Source organism: Anolis carolinensis, unplaced genomic scaffold, assembly GCF_035594765.1.
Source record: "Anolis carolinensis isolate JA03-04 unplaced genomic scaffold, rAnoCar3.1.pri scaffold_7, whole genome shotgun sequence".
NCBI classification, from domain to species: domain Eukaryota; kingdom Metazoa; phylum Chordata; class Lepidosauria; order Squamata; family Dactyloidae; genus Anolis; species Anolis carolinensis.
Genome location: NW_026943818.1, coordinates 13,810,729 through 13,825,080, shown reverse-complemented (window position 1 = coordinate 13,825,080; position 14,352 = coordinate 13,810,729). Strand labels below are relative to the sequence as shown.

The 14,352-nt window shown below is 37.6% G+C and overlaps 2 protein-coding genes across 4 annotated transcripts in view; one reads left to right on the top strand and one right to left on the bottom strand.

Moving 5' to 3' along the window:
• zer1 (zyg-11 related cell cycle regulator) overlaps positions 1 to 14,352 on the bottom strand; it is a 244,875-nt gene that overhangs the window by 153,082 nt on the left and 77,441 nt on the right. The gene's annotated exons all lie outside the window — the stretch shown is intronic.
• Positions 1 to 14,352, top strand: part of nup188 (nucleoporin 188) — a 71,457-nt gene that overhangs the window by 4,822 nt on the left and 52,283 nt on the right. For both annotated transcript variants that reach the window (XM_062959897.1, XM_062959896.1), the window contains exons 4-13: positions 151 to 235; positions 993 to 1,073; positions 2,355 to 2,399; positions 4,470 to 4,562; positions 4,719 to 4,838; positions 6,005 to 6,216; positions 7,333 to 7,447; positions 10,059 to 10,256; positions 12,801 to 12,890; positions 13,001 to 13,066. In XM_062959897.1, the coding sequence (XP_062815967.1) occupies positions 151 to 235; positions 993 to 1,073; positions 2,355 to 2,399; positions 4,470 to 4,562; positions 4,719 to 4,838; positions 6,005 to 6,216; positions 7,333 to 7,447; positions 10,059 to 10,256; positions 12,801 to 12,890; positions 13,001 to 13,066 (1,105 nt within the window). The remainder of the gene's footprint in view (positions 1 to 150; positions 236 to 992; positions 1,074 to 2,354; positions 2,400 to 4,469; positions 4,563 to 4,718; positions 4,839 to 6,004; positions 6,217 to 7,332; positions 7,448 to 10,058; positions 10,257 to 12,800; positions 12,891 to 13,000; positions 13,067 to 14,352) is intronic.

Here is a 14,352-nt window from a genome sequence, read left to right as displayed (position 1 = left end):
TTATATTATTATTATTATTGTCTGTGGAACTGGACACCCCAGCCACATACATACATTTTTTCACTTTTATTATGTGTATAGATACGTGTATTTTGCCCCGTTTAAATTCTGAAAATGGTTGACCATTTTGTTCTGTCTTTTAACCCAAAGTGCAAACTCTGCCGCCAAAGTCAAAGCTGACAAGAATGTCTCTGCTCCGCTGAAAGAACTGGCCCTGAGAGTCAGCAAGTTTTTGGTGAGTAAGAGGTGGCAGCACACTTGGCCTTCCTTCGTTTGCAGATCTCTGGACAATAAAAGTTGAAAGAGTGTAAATGTAACTAACATTTACACTCTCCCTACCTAATGTGACCTTAAATGATTCTATTGCACTTTATCTTTTTACGAATTTGTTACTCATAATGTGCACCTTGCTTATCCACTATTGCAACCTCATTGTTTTTAACTTGATGTTTTAATTCTGTGTTGTGTTCTTTTGCCTATTGTGTATATTTTATTATTGGTTTCTGTTTTTGTCCTTTGATGTTTTATATTTTATCATTGCTTGTATTTTGATTTTGCTGTAAGCCGCCCCGAGTCCCCTTCGGGGGAGATGGAGGCGGGATATAAATAAAATTATTATTATTATTATTATTATTATCATCTCAGTGTCTCAATGGAAATAATAGTGTCTGGGTTGTAATTATATTATTGGTTAATTGTGTAACTTTGAAAAGAAGCAGCGATTCTTGAATGGTCTTCAGCCCTTTTGATACAAATGCATTAATGTGAATTCAACTCATGTTTTAAATACCTATTTTGTATGCTGACTTTTTATGACTGTTTTTATCAATATTGTTGTTTTTATTGTTGATTGATTTGTTCTATTGCATTGTTTGCTTTTATATTGTTATGTCCGGGCATGGCCCCATGTAAGCCGCCCCGAGTCCCTTCGGGGAGATGGGGCGGGGTATAAGAATAAAGTTGTTATTATTGTTATTATTATATTCCTCCAGAGTTTGGACGAAGAGCAAAGTGTGCAGCTGTTACAGTGTTATCTGCAAGAGGATTATAGAGGGACCAGAGATTCGGTCAAGGTCAGTAGGTTGTTTTTCCCTATGCAGTTGTGTTGACATGCATCAATATTGTGTGTTTCTCTCACTAAGTTGCAAAAGCCACCCAAAGCAAAACTCCTTATTGATATTAATCATACTTGCAGCCTCCTTAATGGAACTATTTAATGGTCAATCCAGTGCCGGAGGAATGTATTTTTCTTCTCAAAATGGAAGTAGTTGTTGAAGAAAGCCTATACAGGCAGTCCCCAAGTTACGAACACGATCGGTTCTATAGGTTTGTTCTTAAATTGAATTTGATTGTTAGTTGGAACAGGGATATTTTTGAAGTGTAACTCCAGCCATACATACATATATATATTTGTACGTATATTATTAACAATATATATAAAATTTTATATATTATATTATATATTTATTTATTACAGCATTTCTACCTTTCTCGCCCAGTACGGGGACTCAGGGCGGCTGACAATATAAAACACATTTATAATAGTTGCAATAATATTTCAACTCGTTTGAAAATTAAATTACATTAAAAACATTTATAAATACACATATAAATAAATATTTAGGTGCTTTCAGAGTCCAAAACCGTAAATATATAAATATATATACATACATAAACACACATTTATGTATGATTGAAGGCTGTCACTGTGATTGTTTTTTAACTGAAATTGCTGTGTTTTATCTATGATGTATTTTTGTTATATTTTATTGTATGCTGTTTTGTATTTGTACTCTTTGGAAACCGCCCTGAGTCCCTTCAGGGAGATAGAGCAGTATATAAATAAAGTTTTTATTATTATTATTATTATTATTATTATTATTATTATTATATACATACACACACATACCTATCTATCTATCTCTCTCTCTCTCTCTATATATATATATAAACGCAATGTGCATAATTTGGACCAAGTTAACAACAAAACCACTGGGCCAAATCGCACCAAATTTGGCCACAAAACCAATCACTTCTAAGGAGTGACCATCAAAAGAAAAGAAAAGAAAACACCGTGCCCGTATGTAGAAAGCGGCCAGGCTTTTAAGCTGCAAGACTATTCAGTGCAATTAATAAATTTTAGGTGACTTATCTGTACAAATATCAGCTAATCTACAAATATCAGCTAATCACAAGGAGAGGCAGGTAAATAATAATAATAATAAACAGCAATAATAGCAATATATTATTATTATTATTATTATTATTATTATTATTGTTATTTTACACAATTCACGCCTTGGCAGTATGATATGAACTAATCCTTACCCATTATTTTTTGTTCTTTTCTCAAGACCGTCGTGCAGGACGAAAGGCAATGCCAGGCTCTGATACTAAAGGTCAGTAACTTCAAGCTCAATTTTCAATAGTTTGTCTCTACATTTCATTTTTCTTCATTCATGGTAGTAATTCCTTTGCATCAGGTGCCATACGCGGAGCCTCAGGAGCCTGAATGTTTTGAATTTTCAGTGGCAAGTTCTCATTCGTTGAGCCAGTTATCTGCGATGTGGTTCCTGTTTCAAACTGGGGGCGGCTGGGAGCACTTCGGGGAGCAAGTTAGCTATTCTGGCTGGAATTTTGGTATAATTTCCTGCCTCCACAATGTTGTAATTGTGCACCTGCAGTGGCAATCGTGTTTCTGTTGTGGTAACACTGTAGTTATTGTTGTTGTTGTTGTTGTTGCTATTATTATTATTATTATTATTATTATTATTATTATTAATATTTACTTTATTTATAGCCTGCCTTCCTCCCTGTCGGGACTCGAGGCGGCTAATAATATCATCATCATTATTAATAGTTACTTTATTTATAGCCTTCCTTCCTCCCCGTGGGGGGACAAGGCGGCTAACAATATCATCATCATTATTATTAATATTTACTTTATTTATAGCCTGCCTTCCTCCCTGTCGTGACTCAAAGCAGCTAAAAATATAATCATCATTATTAATAGTTACTTTATTTATAGCCTTCCTTCCTCCCCGTGGGGACTCGAGGTGGCTAAGAATATCATCATTATTATTAATATTTACTTTATTTATAGCCTGCCTTCCTCCCTGTGGGGAATCAAGGCAGCTAACAATATCATCACTATTATTGTTATTTACTTTACTTATACCCTGCCTTCCTCCCCGTGGGGACTCAAGGTGACTAACAATATCATTATTGTTATTATTATTATTATTATTATTATTTACTTTATTTATACGCTGCTTTCCTCCCCATGAGGAGTCGAGGGGGCTAACAATTCATCATCATTATTAATATTTACTTTATTTATACCCTGCCTTCCTCCCTGTGGGGACTTGAGGTGGCTAACAATATTATTATTATTATTATTATTATTATTATTATTATTATTATTATTATTATTGATATTTATTTATACCCTGCCTTCCTCCCCGTGGGGATTCAAGGCAGATAACAATATCATCATCATCATTATTAATACTATACCCTGTCTTCTTCGCTGTGGGGACTCCAGGCGGCTAACAATATGATCATTATTATATTTATTTATTTATTACATTTATATCCCGCCCTTCTCACCCTGAAGGGGACTCAGAGCGGCTTACGAATTAAATTTACATCCAATCTAGGATATTACTAGCATAGCACAATACTAGCAATAAATTACTATATTGTACTATATCAATATACTGTAATATTACATTAAATATATAATATACTAGCTGTGCCCGGCCACGCGTTGCTGTGGCAAAGTGGTGGTGGTATTGGTTAAAAATTGTTGTGTAATTTTTATTTGACGTTATTTGTATTTTTTAATTAATTTTATTGTAAGTTATCTTTTTATTTATTATATTTTATTATTTTCTTGTATTATTTTTAGTTATTTTCTGTTATTATAGTATTTTATTGTATTAATTTTTTAGTGTTTTTTATTATTTTTATTGGGTTGCTAGGAGACCAAGTTGGAGGAGCTTAGCCTTCTAACTGGCAGCAATTGGATAAAAGCAATTATTCCTCTCTCTCTAATTAGGACTTTATTTTTGTTTTCTTTTTGATGTATCAACCTAGAGGCGTGGATGATGGGTTGTGTTGTCAAATTTCGAGGTTGGGGGGCCTGTAGTTTTGTTGTTTTGTGGGTCGCCATGATGCCATCACTCTTTTATATATATAAATAGTTAATATTATATGGTATTATTATATCGTATTACATTATAATATCAATATATTTATGTACAATATATAATATATTATTATATATTATTGTAAATTATATTGTGCGAGGACTTGAGATGGCTAACAATCCCACACTTTGGCCAGTTTTAAAAAAACGCAATGCAGACATTAAAATTAATTAAATACAGTGTGGATTAAGTGGGGTTGCAGTTTCAGCTGTGGTTTCAGACAAACTGAGGCCAAGGCTCTGCTATCTGTTTCCCCAGTTTGCTGACTACTATTACGACGAACGGATCTGCCTTCTTCGCTGCGTCCTCCACCTTCTCACTTATTTCCAGGATGAGCGGCACCCGCATATGGTGAGCCACCACATAAATCCTCATAAATGGAACTGCTCATTAGTTGGCTTATCTTTTGGTAAATTGCCTTATATCTCCCAAAAGAGTTATTGTCATGGGGAAAAGGTGTCTCCACTGAAGCTTTATCACCAATCCTTGTTTCACTCTGCTTTGCAGGTCCCGTTTTCGCAGTTTGTGGACAAACTGGATAAGGAGCTGGTTCCGAACTACAGAAAACAGTTTGAGGAGCTGTGCAGAGCGGAGGCCCCAACGTGGGAGACCCACGGAAGCCTCATGGTAATTGATTTCTTTGCTGTTATTATACACAAGTTTCCAAATTGGTCTTGCATACTTCTAGGATAGTTAAAATATATTTTTGTGTGATGTCTAAATTGTTGCAATTTTTATTATTGCTCAGTGTCAATGTTTTATTATTATTGGTTTTTTATTATTATTGGTTTTATGGTAATTTATCTGTGTATTGTTTACATTTTACATCATTGAATGTTTGCCGCAACATGTTGTTAACCATCCTGAGTCCCCGTTGTGGAGATGGGGTAGGATAGAAATAAAGTATTATTATTTTATTATGACACAGCAAACAAGATAGATATGCTGGAATTCGTTTCACAAAATCACAAGTCAAACACTTCCCAAGTGTCTAGGAGTGTGTGATGTATTTTTGGATGATGCATGCAGTCGGGTGGCCTTTTGCAGTTGTCAGATCGTAATTTTGTTAATGTCTGTTGTTTCCAAATGCCGGCTGAGATCTTTTGGCATGGCACCCAATGTGTGGCGTTTACATTTTACGTCATTGAATGTTTGCTGCAACATGTTGTTAACCATCCTGAGTCCCCATTGTGGAGATAGGGTGGGATAGAAATTAAGTATTATTATTATTATTATTATTATTATTATTATTATTATTATTATTATTATTAGCTTTGTTAAGGGCCCCCTGGTGGCACAGTGGATTAAACCACTGAGTTACTGAAATTGCTGACCAAAAGGTTGGCAGTTCAAATCCGGGGAGCCAACCTAGCAGTTCGAAAACATGCAAAAATGTGAGTAGATCAATAGGTACCACTCCGGCGGGAAGGTAACGGCGCTCCATGCAGTCATGCCAGTGGCCACATGATCTTGGAGGTGTCTATGGACAACGCCGGCTCTTTTGCTTAGAACTAGAGATGAGCACCAACCCCCAGAGTCGGACACGACTAGACTTGATGTCAGGGGAAAACCTTTACCTATTATTATGTTGTATTACATTATAATATTATTAATATATGTATATACAATATATTATATTATAATATCTAATGTTATATCTACTTATGCTACGTATTTCCTGCAATAAAAGTTTATCTGCATCTTTTCCCCTTAATAAAATGCCAGCATGGAGGGAAGAAGTTGATAGCTGTGTTGGTGATGCTAGTCCCTGTTGCGCTTTTCCTTTGGCACAGACGGAGCGGCAAGTCTCCTCCTGGTTCGTGCAGTGCCTGAGGGAGCAGTCCTTCCTGCTGGAGGTCATCTTCCTGTATTACGCCTACTTCGAGATGCCCCCCGAGGACCTGCTGGGTTTTGTCAAGACCTTCAAAGAGCAAGGCTTCGGCTCGCGGCAGACCAACCGGCACCTGATTGACGAAACCATGGACCCCTTGGTGGATCATATTGGGTGTGTGCGCCGTGTCGGGCGAGTCGGGCTTGTTGTGCTTTTGAAAATGGCTTCTTAGAGTTGGAAGGGAACCCCAGGGCCATCTGATCCAACCCTGACATCTTTCTTTGGTCTCGGTAGAACTGCCTGTCCCTTTAAGAAATAACTCAATCCTTCAGTCTGAAATGATTGGATTTCTTTTGGATTTACTACTCAAAACAAAAACAAGAACATAGTTTCTCTCCTTGTGTGTCTGAGGTTTTTGTCTCTTCTGCCCTTTCCTTATATTTTCTTGCTGCGTTTTAACTTTGTCTTATTAATGGTTTGATTTTTAATTGTATGTTTTAATTTTTCATTCGTGCGTTTTCGGTATTTGATGTTTTATGTATGTATACAGTAGAGTCTCACTTATCCAACATAAACGGGCCGGCAGAATGTTGGATAAGCGAATATGTTGGATAATAAGGATACACTATACACATATAAAATAACCGTAAATTATAGTTCTTCTAATACAGTAGAGTCTCACTTATCCAACACTCGCTTATCCAACATTCTGGATTATCCAACGCATTTTTGTAGTCAATGTTTTCAATATATCATGATATTTTGGTGCTAAATTCGTAACTACAGTAATTACTACATAGCATTACTGCGTATTGAACTACTTTTTCTGTAAAATTTGTTGTATAACATGATGTGTGCTTAATTTGTAAAATCAACCTATTTTGATATTTAATAGGCTTTTTCTTAATCTCTTCTTATTATCCAACATATTCACTTATCCAACATCCTGACGGCCCGTTTATGTTGGATAAGTGAGACTCTACTGTACTACTCAAAACAAAAACAAGAACATAGTTTCTCTCCTTGTGTGTCTGAGGTTTTTGTCTCTTCTGCCCTTTCCTTATATTTTCTTGCTGCGTTTTAACTTTGTCTTATTAATGGTTTGATTTTTAATTGTATGTTTTAATTTTTCATTCGTGCGTTTTCGGTATTTGATGTTTTATGTACGTATACTTGTTTTGCATTTGTAAGCCACCCTGAGTCCCTGCGGGGAGATAGAGGCGGGGTACAAGAATAAAATTATATTATTATTATTATTATTATTATTATTATTATTATTTTCCCTCCCAGGTATTTAAGTGCTCTGATCGTCGTGGAAGGCATGGAGATGGATTCTCTGCATGAGCATTTGCTGGACGGCATGAAAGACGGGCACAAGTTTTCAGTCAGCGGGCAGATCCGGCAGGTAATTTAAAAAGAAATGGTCACTTTGTGAGAGAGACCAGAATGATCTATTTTCCTATCCGTGTGAAATGTGATGATGTATTTTAACTATGTTGAGCCCTGCCTTTAGCCGTAAGGAGAGGCAGATAATATTTAAAAAAATGTTATTGTTTTTATATTGCTGTTTTGCTGCTGATGTTGATTATTATTATTATTATTTTCAGTAAAACACTCCCCTTTTAAAAACTGGGAGTCAGTGTAAACCTCTAGGAGGTTGTTGTTGTTATTGTTATTGTTGTTATTTTCAGCGAAACATCTCTTTTTAAAGACTAGGACTCAGCCTAAACCTCTAGGTTGTTGTTGTTGTTACTATTATCGTTTGCAGTGAAACATCCCTTTTAAAAATGGGGACTCAGTGGAAAATTCTAGGAGGTTGTTGTTGTTATTTTCAGCGAAACATCCCTTTTTGAAGACTGGGAGTCAGCCTAAACCTTGAGGTTGTTGTTGTTGTTGTTGTTACTATTACCATTTTCAGTGAAACATCTCTTTTAAAAACTGGGACTCAGTATAACCTCTAGGAGGTGGTTGTTATTGTTATTGTTATTTTCAGTGAAACATCTCTTTTAAAAACTGGGACTCAATCTAAACCTCTCAGTGGTAATAATAATAATAATAATACAGTGTCTCACTTATCCAAGCCTCGTTTATCCAAGTTTCTGGATTATCCAAGCCATTTTTGTGGTCAATATCATGATATTTTGGGTCTAAATTTGTAAATACAGTAATTACAACATAACATTACTGCGTATTGAACTACTTTTTCTATCAAACTTGTTGTATAATATGATGTTTTGGTGCTTAATTTGTAAAATCATAACCTAATTTGATGTTTAATAGCCTTTTCCTTAATCCCTCCTTATTATCTAAGATGTTTGCTTATCCAAAGTTCTGCCGGCCCGTTTAGCTTGGATAAGTGAGACTCTACTGTAATAATAATAATAACAACAACAACTAGACTGTGTTGTACCCCGCTGTGAGCTCTTAGGTGAGGCAAAAAATAACATCAATAAGGTTCTATAGATGCTTGGTTGATATTGTTACTTATGGTTTTTTAAATGACTGATTTTGTATATTGGCATTTTACCGGTAATTGTGCAGTTCCCAGCACATGCTGCACTTGTGCTGCTGCACCTCACAGTGTATATTTTGCATGCTCTGTTTTATCCTGCTTGCATCCTACTTTTAACTGTTGGATTTTACAGTGTTTTGCATATATGTTTGTTTGATGTTGTTTCTGTAAATGCATATGACCATTGAGCATTAATAAAATGATTGATTGAACAACAACAACAAAACTGTTGTACCCTGCCTTGAGCCATTAGGAGAGGCAGATAATAAAGAAATGATGTTGTTGTTATTCTGATAATGATTATTATGGTGTATTGTTATAATTATTATGGGATCCTCTAGCACAGGGGTCCCCAAACTTTTTGAGCAGAGGGCCGGTCAGACGGTCGAGGGGCCAAATGATCATTTGAAAAAAACAAACAAATTCCTAGGCACACTGCACATGTCTTATTTGTCGTGCAAAAACAACAACAACAAAAGAACAATACAATATTTAAAAATAAAAACAATTTTAACCAACATAAATTTATCAGGATTTCAATGGGAAGTGTGGGCCTGCTTCTGGCCAATTAGGATTGTTGTTGTTGTGTGCCTTCAAGTCATTTCAGAATTAGGATGAGCCTAAGCCTAAAATTTATGTATGTACAGTAGAGTCTCACTTATCCAACACTCACTTATCCAATGTTCTGGATTATCCAACACATTTTTGTAGTCAATGTTTTCAATACATCATGATATTTTGGTGCTAGATTCGTAAATACAGTAATTACTACATAGCATTACTGCGTATTGAACTACTTTTTCTGTCAAATTTGTTGTATAACATGATGTGTTGGTGCTTAATTTGTAAAATCATAACCTAATTTGATGTTTAATAGGCTTTTCCTTAATCCCTCCTTATTATCCAACATATTCACTTATCCAACGTTCTGCCGGCCCGTTTATGTTGGATAAGTGAGACTCTACTGTATTTATTTATTTACTACATTTGTTTACTATATTTATTTCCCGCCCTTCTCACCCCAAAGGGGACTCAGAGTGGCTTACAAATTAGATGTACATACAATATATTATATTATTAGCATTGAACAATATTAGCATTATATATTACTATATTGATCTATACCACTATACTGTAATATTATTAGTAATATTATATGTAACATATATAATTGATATTATTATATGCTATTATTATAAGTATTATATTGTATTAGATTATAATATTATTATCAATATTATATGTATATACAATATATGATATTAGTAAAACTGATATAAAATAATATATTATAAAACTGAGGGCAGGGGCCAAGTAAATGACCTTGGGGGGCCACATTCGGCCCCCGGGCCTTAGTTTGGGGACCCTTGCTCTAGCAGATAATTGCTTGGGGGACCTAGAACAAACCTAGAGAAGGGTCAATGAAGCCAGGGGGGCTCCCGGCTCTTGCGTGCTTGACATTGCGGCTTTCCCTCCATCCTGTTGTTGTTGTTGTTCTGGGCAGGAGATGGACAGCCTGCTGCTGACCCTGGGGGACGTCCCCCACCACGCCCCCATCCTCCTGGCCTGGGCCTTGCTCCGCCACACGCTCAGCCCCGAAGAGGCGCCCGGGGTCATCCGCCGCCTGGGAAGTGCCGCCATCCAGCTCAATGTCTTCCAGTACCTGACCAAGCTGCTGCGCTCCATCAGTGGCGAAGGCAACGTGAGTCCGGCCTTTGGTCACTTCTTTGAGGCCCATCTGTGGGGCTCCTGAGGTCTGGGGGCCAGGCTCTTTCCCCATTCAGGACCCATTTCAATCATATTATTAATCTTATAAATTATTAATAATGTTTATTGATTATTATTATTATTAATGATAACAATTTATTATTATTATTATTATTATTATTATTATTAGCGACATTTATATCCCACCCTACTCACCCCGAAAGGGACTCAGGGCAGTTTACAAGTTATATATACATACAATATAATATAATGGTGGAAGAGAACCCTTGGGCCATTTAGTCCAACCCCCTCTTGCCTTTGTGCACCAAAAGCACAAACAAAGCACCCCTGACAGATGGCCTCCCAGCCCCAATGTTAATTATTATTATTATTATAATTAGATGAGAAGAGGAGACCCCTTGGGCCATTTAGTCCAACCCCCTCCTGCCTTTGTGCACCAAAAGCACAAACAAAGCACCCCTGACAGATGGCCTCCCAGCCCCAATGTTAATTATTATTATTATTATAATTAGATGAGAAGAGGAGACCCCTTGGGCCATTTAGTCCAACCCCCTCCTGCCTTTGTGCACCAAAAGCACGAACCAAGCACCCCTGACAGATGGCCTCCCAGCCCCAATGTTAATTATTATTATTATTATAATTAGATGAGAAGAGGAGACCCCTTGGGCCATTTAGTCCAACCCCCTCCTGCCTTTGTGCACCAAAAGCACAAACCAAGCACCCCTGACAGATGGCCTCCCAGCCCCAATGTTAATTATTATTATTATTATAATTAGATGAGAAGAGGAGACCCCTTGGGCCATTTAGTCCAACCCCCTCCTGCCTTTGTGCACCAAAAGCACAAACAAAGCACCCCTGACAGATGGCCTCCCAGCCCCAATGTTAATATTATTATTATTATAATTAGATGAGAAGAGGAGACCCCTTGGGCCATTTAGTCCAACCCCCTCCTGCCTTTGTGCACCAAAAGCACAAACCAAGCACCCCTGACAGATGGCCTCCCAGCCCCAATGTTAATTATTATTATTATTATAATTAGATGAGAAGAGGAGACCCCTTGGGCCATTTAGTCCAACCCCCTCCTGCCTTTGTGCACCAAAAGCACGAACCAAGCACCCCTGACAGATGGCCTCCCAGCCCCAATGTTAATTATTATTATTATTATAATTAGATGAGAAGAGGAGACCCCTTGGGCCATTTAGTCCAACCCCCTCCTGCCTTTGTGCACCAAAAGCACAAACCAAGCACCCCTGACAGATGGCCTCCCAGCCCCAATGTTAATTATTATTATTATTATAATTAGATGAGAAGAGGAGACCCCTTGGGCCATTTAGTCCAACCCCCTCTTGCCTTTGTGCACCAAAAGCACAAACAAAGCACCCCTGACAGATGGCCTCCCAGCCCCAATGTTAATTATTATTATTATTATAATTAGATGAGAAGAGGAGACCCCTTGGGCCATTTAGTCCAACCCCCTCCTGCCTTTGTGCACCAAAAGCACAAACCAAGCACCCCTGACAGATGGCCTCCCAGCCCCAATGTTAATTATTATTATTATTATAATTAGATGAGAAGAGGAGACCCCTTGGGCCATTTAGTCCAACCCCCTCCTGCCTTTGTGCACCAAAAGCACGAACCAAGCACCCCTGACAGATGGCCTCCCAGCCCCAATGTTAATTATTATTATTATTATAATTAGATGAGAAGAGGAGACCCCTTGGGCCATTTAGTCCAACCCCCTCCTGCCTTTGTGCACCAAAAGCACAAACCAAGCACCCCTGACAGATGGCCTCCCAGCCCCAATGTTAATTATTATTATTATTATAATTAGATGAGAAGAGGAGACCCCTTGGGCCATTTAGTCCAACCCCCTCCTGCCTTTGTGCACCAAAAGCACAAACAAAGCACCCCTGACAGATGGCCTCCCAGCCCCAATGTTAATATTATTATTATTATAATAATAATTAGATGAGAAGAGGAGACCCCTTGGGCCATTTAGTCCAACCCCCTCCTGCCTTTGTGCACCAAAATACAATCACAATATATAAAGATAAAACAATAGTACAATATATCAATATAAACAACAATACAAGATAAAAATTTCATTTAAAACACATAAATGGTAAGACCGTAATAAAAACAGGATAAATTATTAAAAACCCACTGGGGCTGATTAATTAATGACTATCTCCGAAGGCCTGCCGAAACATCCAAGTCTTCAGTTGCTTCCTAAAGTAAGGTAGAGAGGGAGCCAACCTAATCTCCCTGGGGAGGGAGTTCCAGAGTCGGGGAGCCACGGCCGAGAAGGCCCTCTCTCTCGTCCCTACCAAACGCAGTACAAGAATGGTCACAGATACAGATTGCTTCTGGATTAGCAATCTTTATCTAAAGGCCTGAGTAAAGAGCCAGGTTTTCAAGCTCTTTCTGAATGCTACCAGGGTGGGGGCTTGCCTGACTCTGATGTGGCCCTTGATGCGCATGAGTGTAACACTTTCCTTTCCTTTTCTTTCCTTTGCAGTGCATCTCCAGCACCGTCTCCTTGTGCATTTACAGCCTGCTCTCCTTTGCCCTGACCTCCCTGGAGCTGCACACGTTGGGCAACCAGCAGGTAAGGCTCCCCGGCAGACCTCTTTCCCCAGGGCGGTTGGGACTGCAAAGCCCCGCTGTCATCAAGCCTTGTGTCGCATGGGACGTACTCTGTCGCTCTTCTTCCTCAAGGACATCATCGACACGGCGTGCGAAGTCCTGTCTTCCCCAAGCATCCCTCCACTCTTCTGGAAGACGGTGAGTTGGCTGCGAAGGAAACAAATCTCCCATTTTGTTTCTTTATTATTTACTAGCTTGTGTAGCCAACCTGGCCTGGTTTATTTGAAAAAGTCAATTTTTTAATTGTACAAAATGGGTAAGATTGTGGGTGAACTACAACTGAATGTTTTATGTAAGTTAATTTTTAACAGATTTATAGTATATTGTACAGGTTTTATATGTGTGTTTTATTGTAAGCCGCCCTGAGTCCCCTGTTGGGTGAGAAGGGCGGGATATAAATGTTCTAATAAATAAATAAAATAAATAAACTGATGTTCCAGGTTCACCCCCAGAAAGTCTATCAGTACTTAAAGTTTGTTTTATTGGGCATGTCTAACTGCCATTCTGGACCAGAATCAAGAAGACGGGGCCAGGAAGACATCTTTCCAACTATGTCTCCTGTATCAATTTAATGATATAGAGTAGAGTCTCGCTTATCCAACGTAAATGGGCCAGCAGAATGTTGGATAAGCGAATATGTTGGATAATAAGGAGGGATTAAGAGAAAGCCTATTAAACATCAAATGAGGTTATGATTTTACAAATTAAGCACCAAAACTTCATGTTATACAACAAATTTGACAGAAAAAGTAGTTCAATACGCAGTAATGTTATGTTGTAATTACTGTATTTACGAATTTAGCACCAGAATATCATGATGTATTGAAAACATTGACTACAAAAATGTATTGGATAATCCAGAACATAGGATAAGCAAGTGTTGGATAAGTGAGACTGTACTGTACTTAAAGTTTGTTATATTGGGCATGTCTAACTGCCATTCTGGACCAGAATAAAGAAGACGGGGCCAGGAAGACATCTTTCCACTATGTCTCCTGTATCAATTTAATGATATAATAATATATAATAATATACTAATATTATAATATATTGTGTATACATGTATCATTAATAATAACATTATGATGTAATACAATGTAATAATAATTATAATTCACTATTATAATTGTATATTTATATTACATGCAATATTACTAATAATATTGCAATATAGTCGTATAATATAATATATTGTATGTATATATACTTGTAAACCGCCCTGAGTCCCCTTTGGGGTGAGAAGGGCGGGATATAAATGTTGCTAATGAACAAATAAATAAATATGTGGACAATTTCAACAGAAAGGAGGGAAACCATGGATATCTTTGGACCTTCCACAGACATATAAACCTCCGTTTTCCAGTATAACTCGCAACCTTTGGGGATGCCTGCCATAGATATGGGCGAAAGGTCAGGAAAGAATG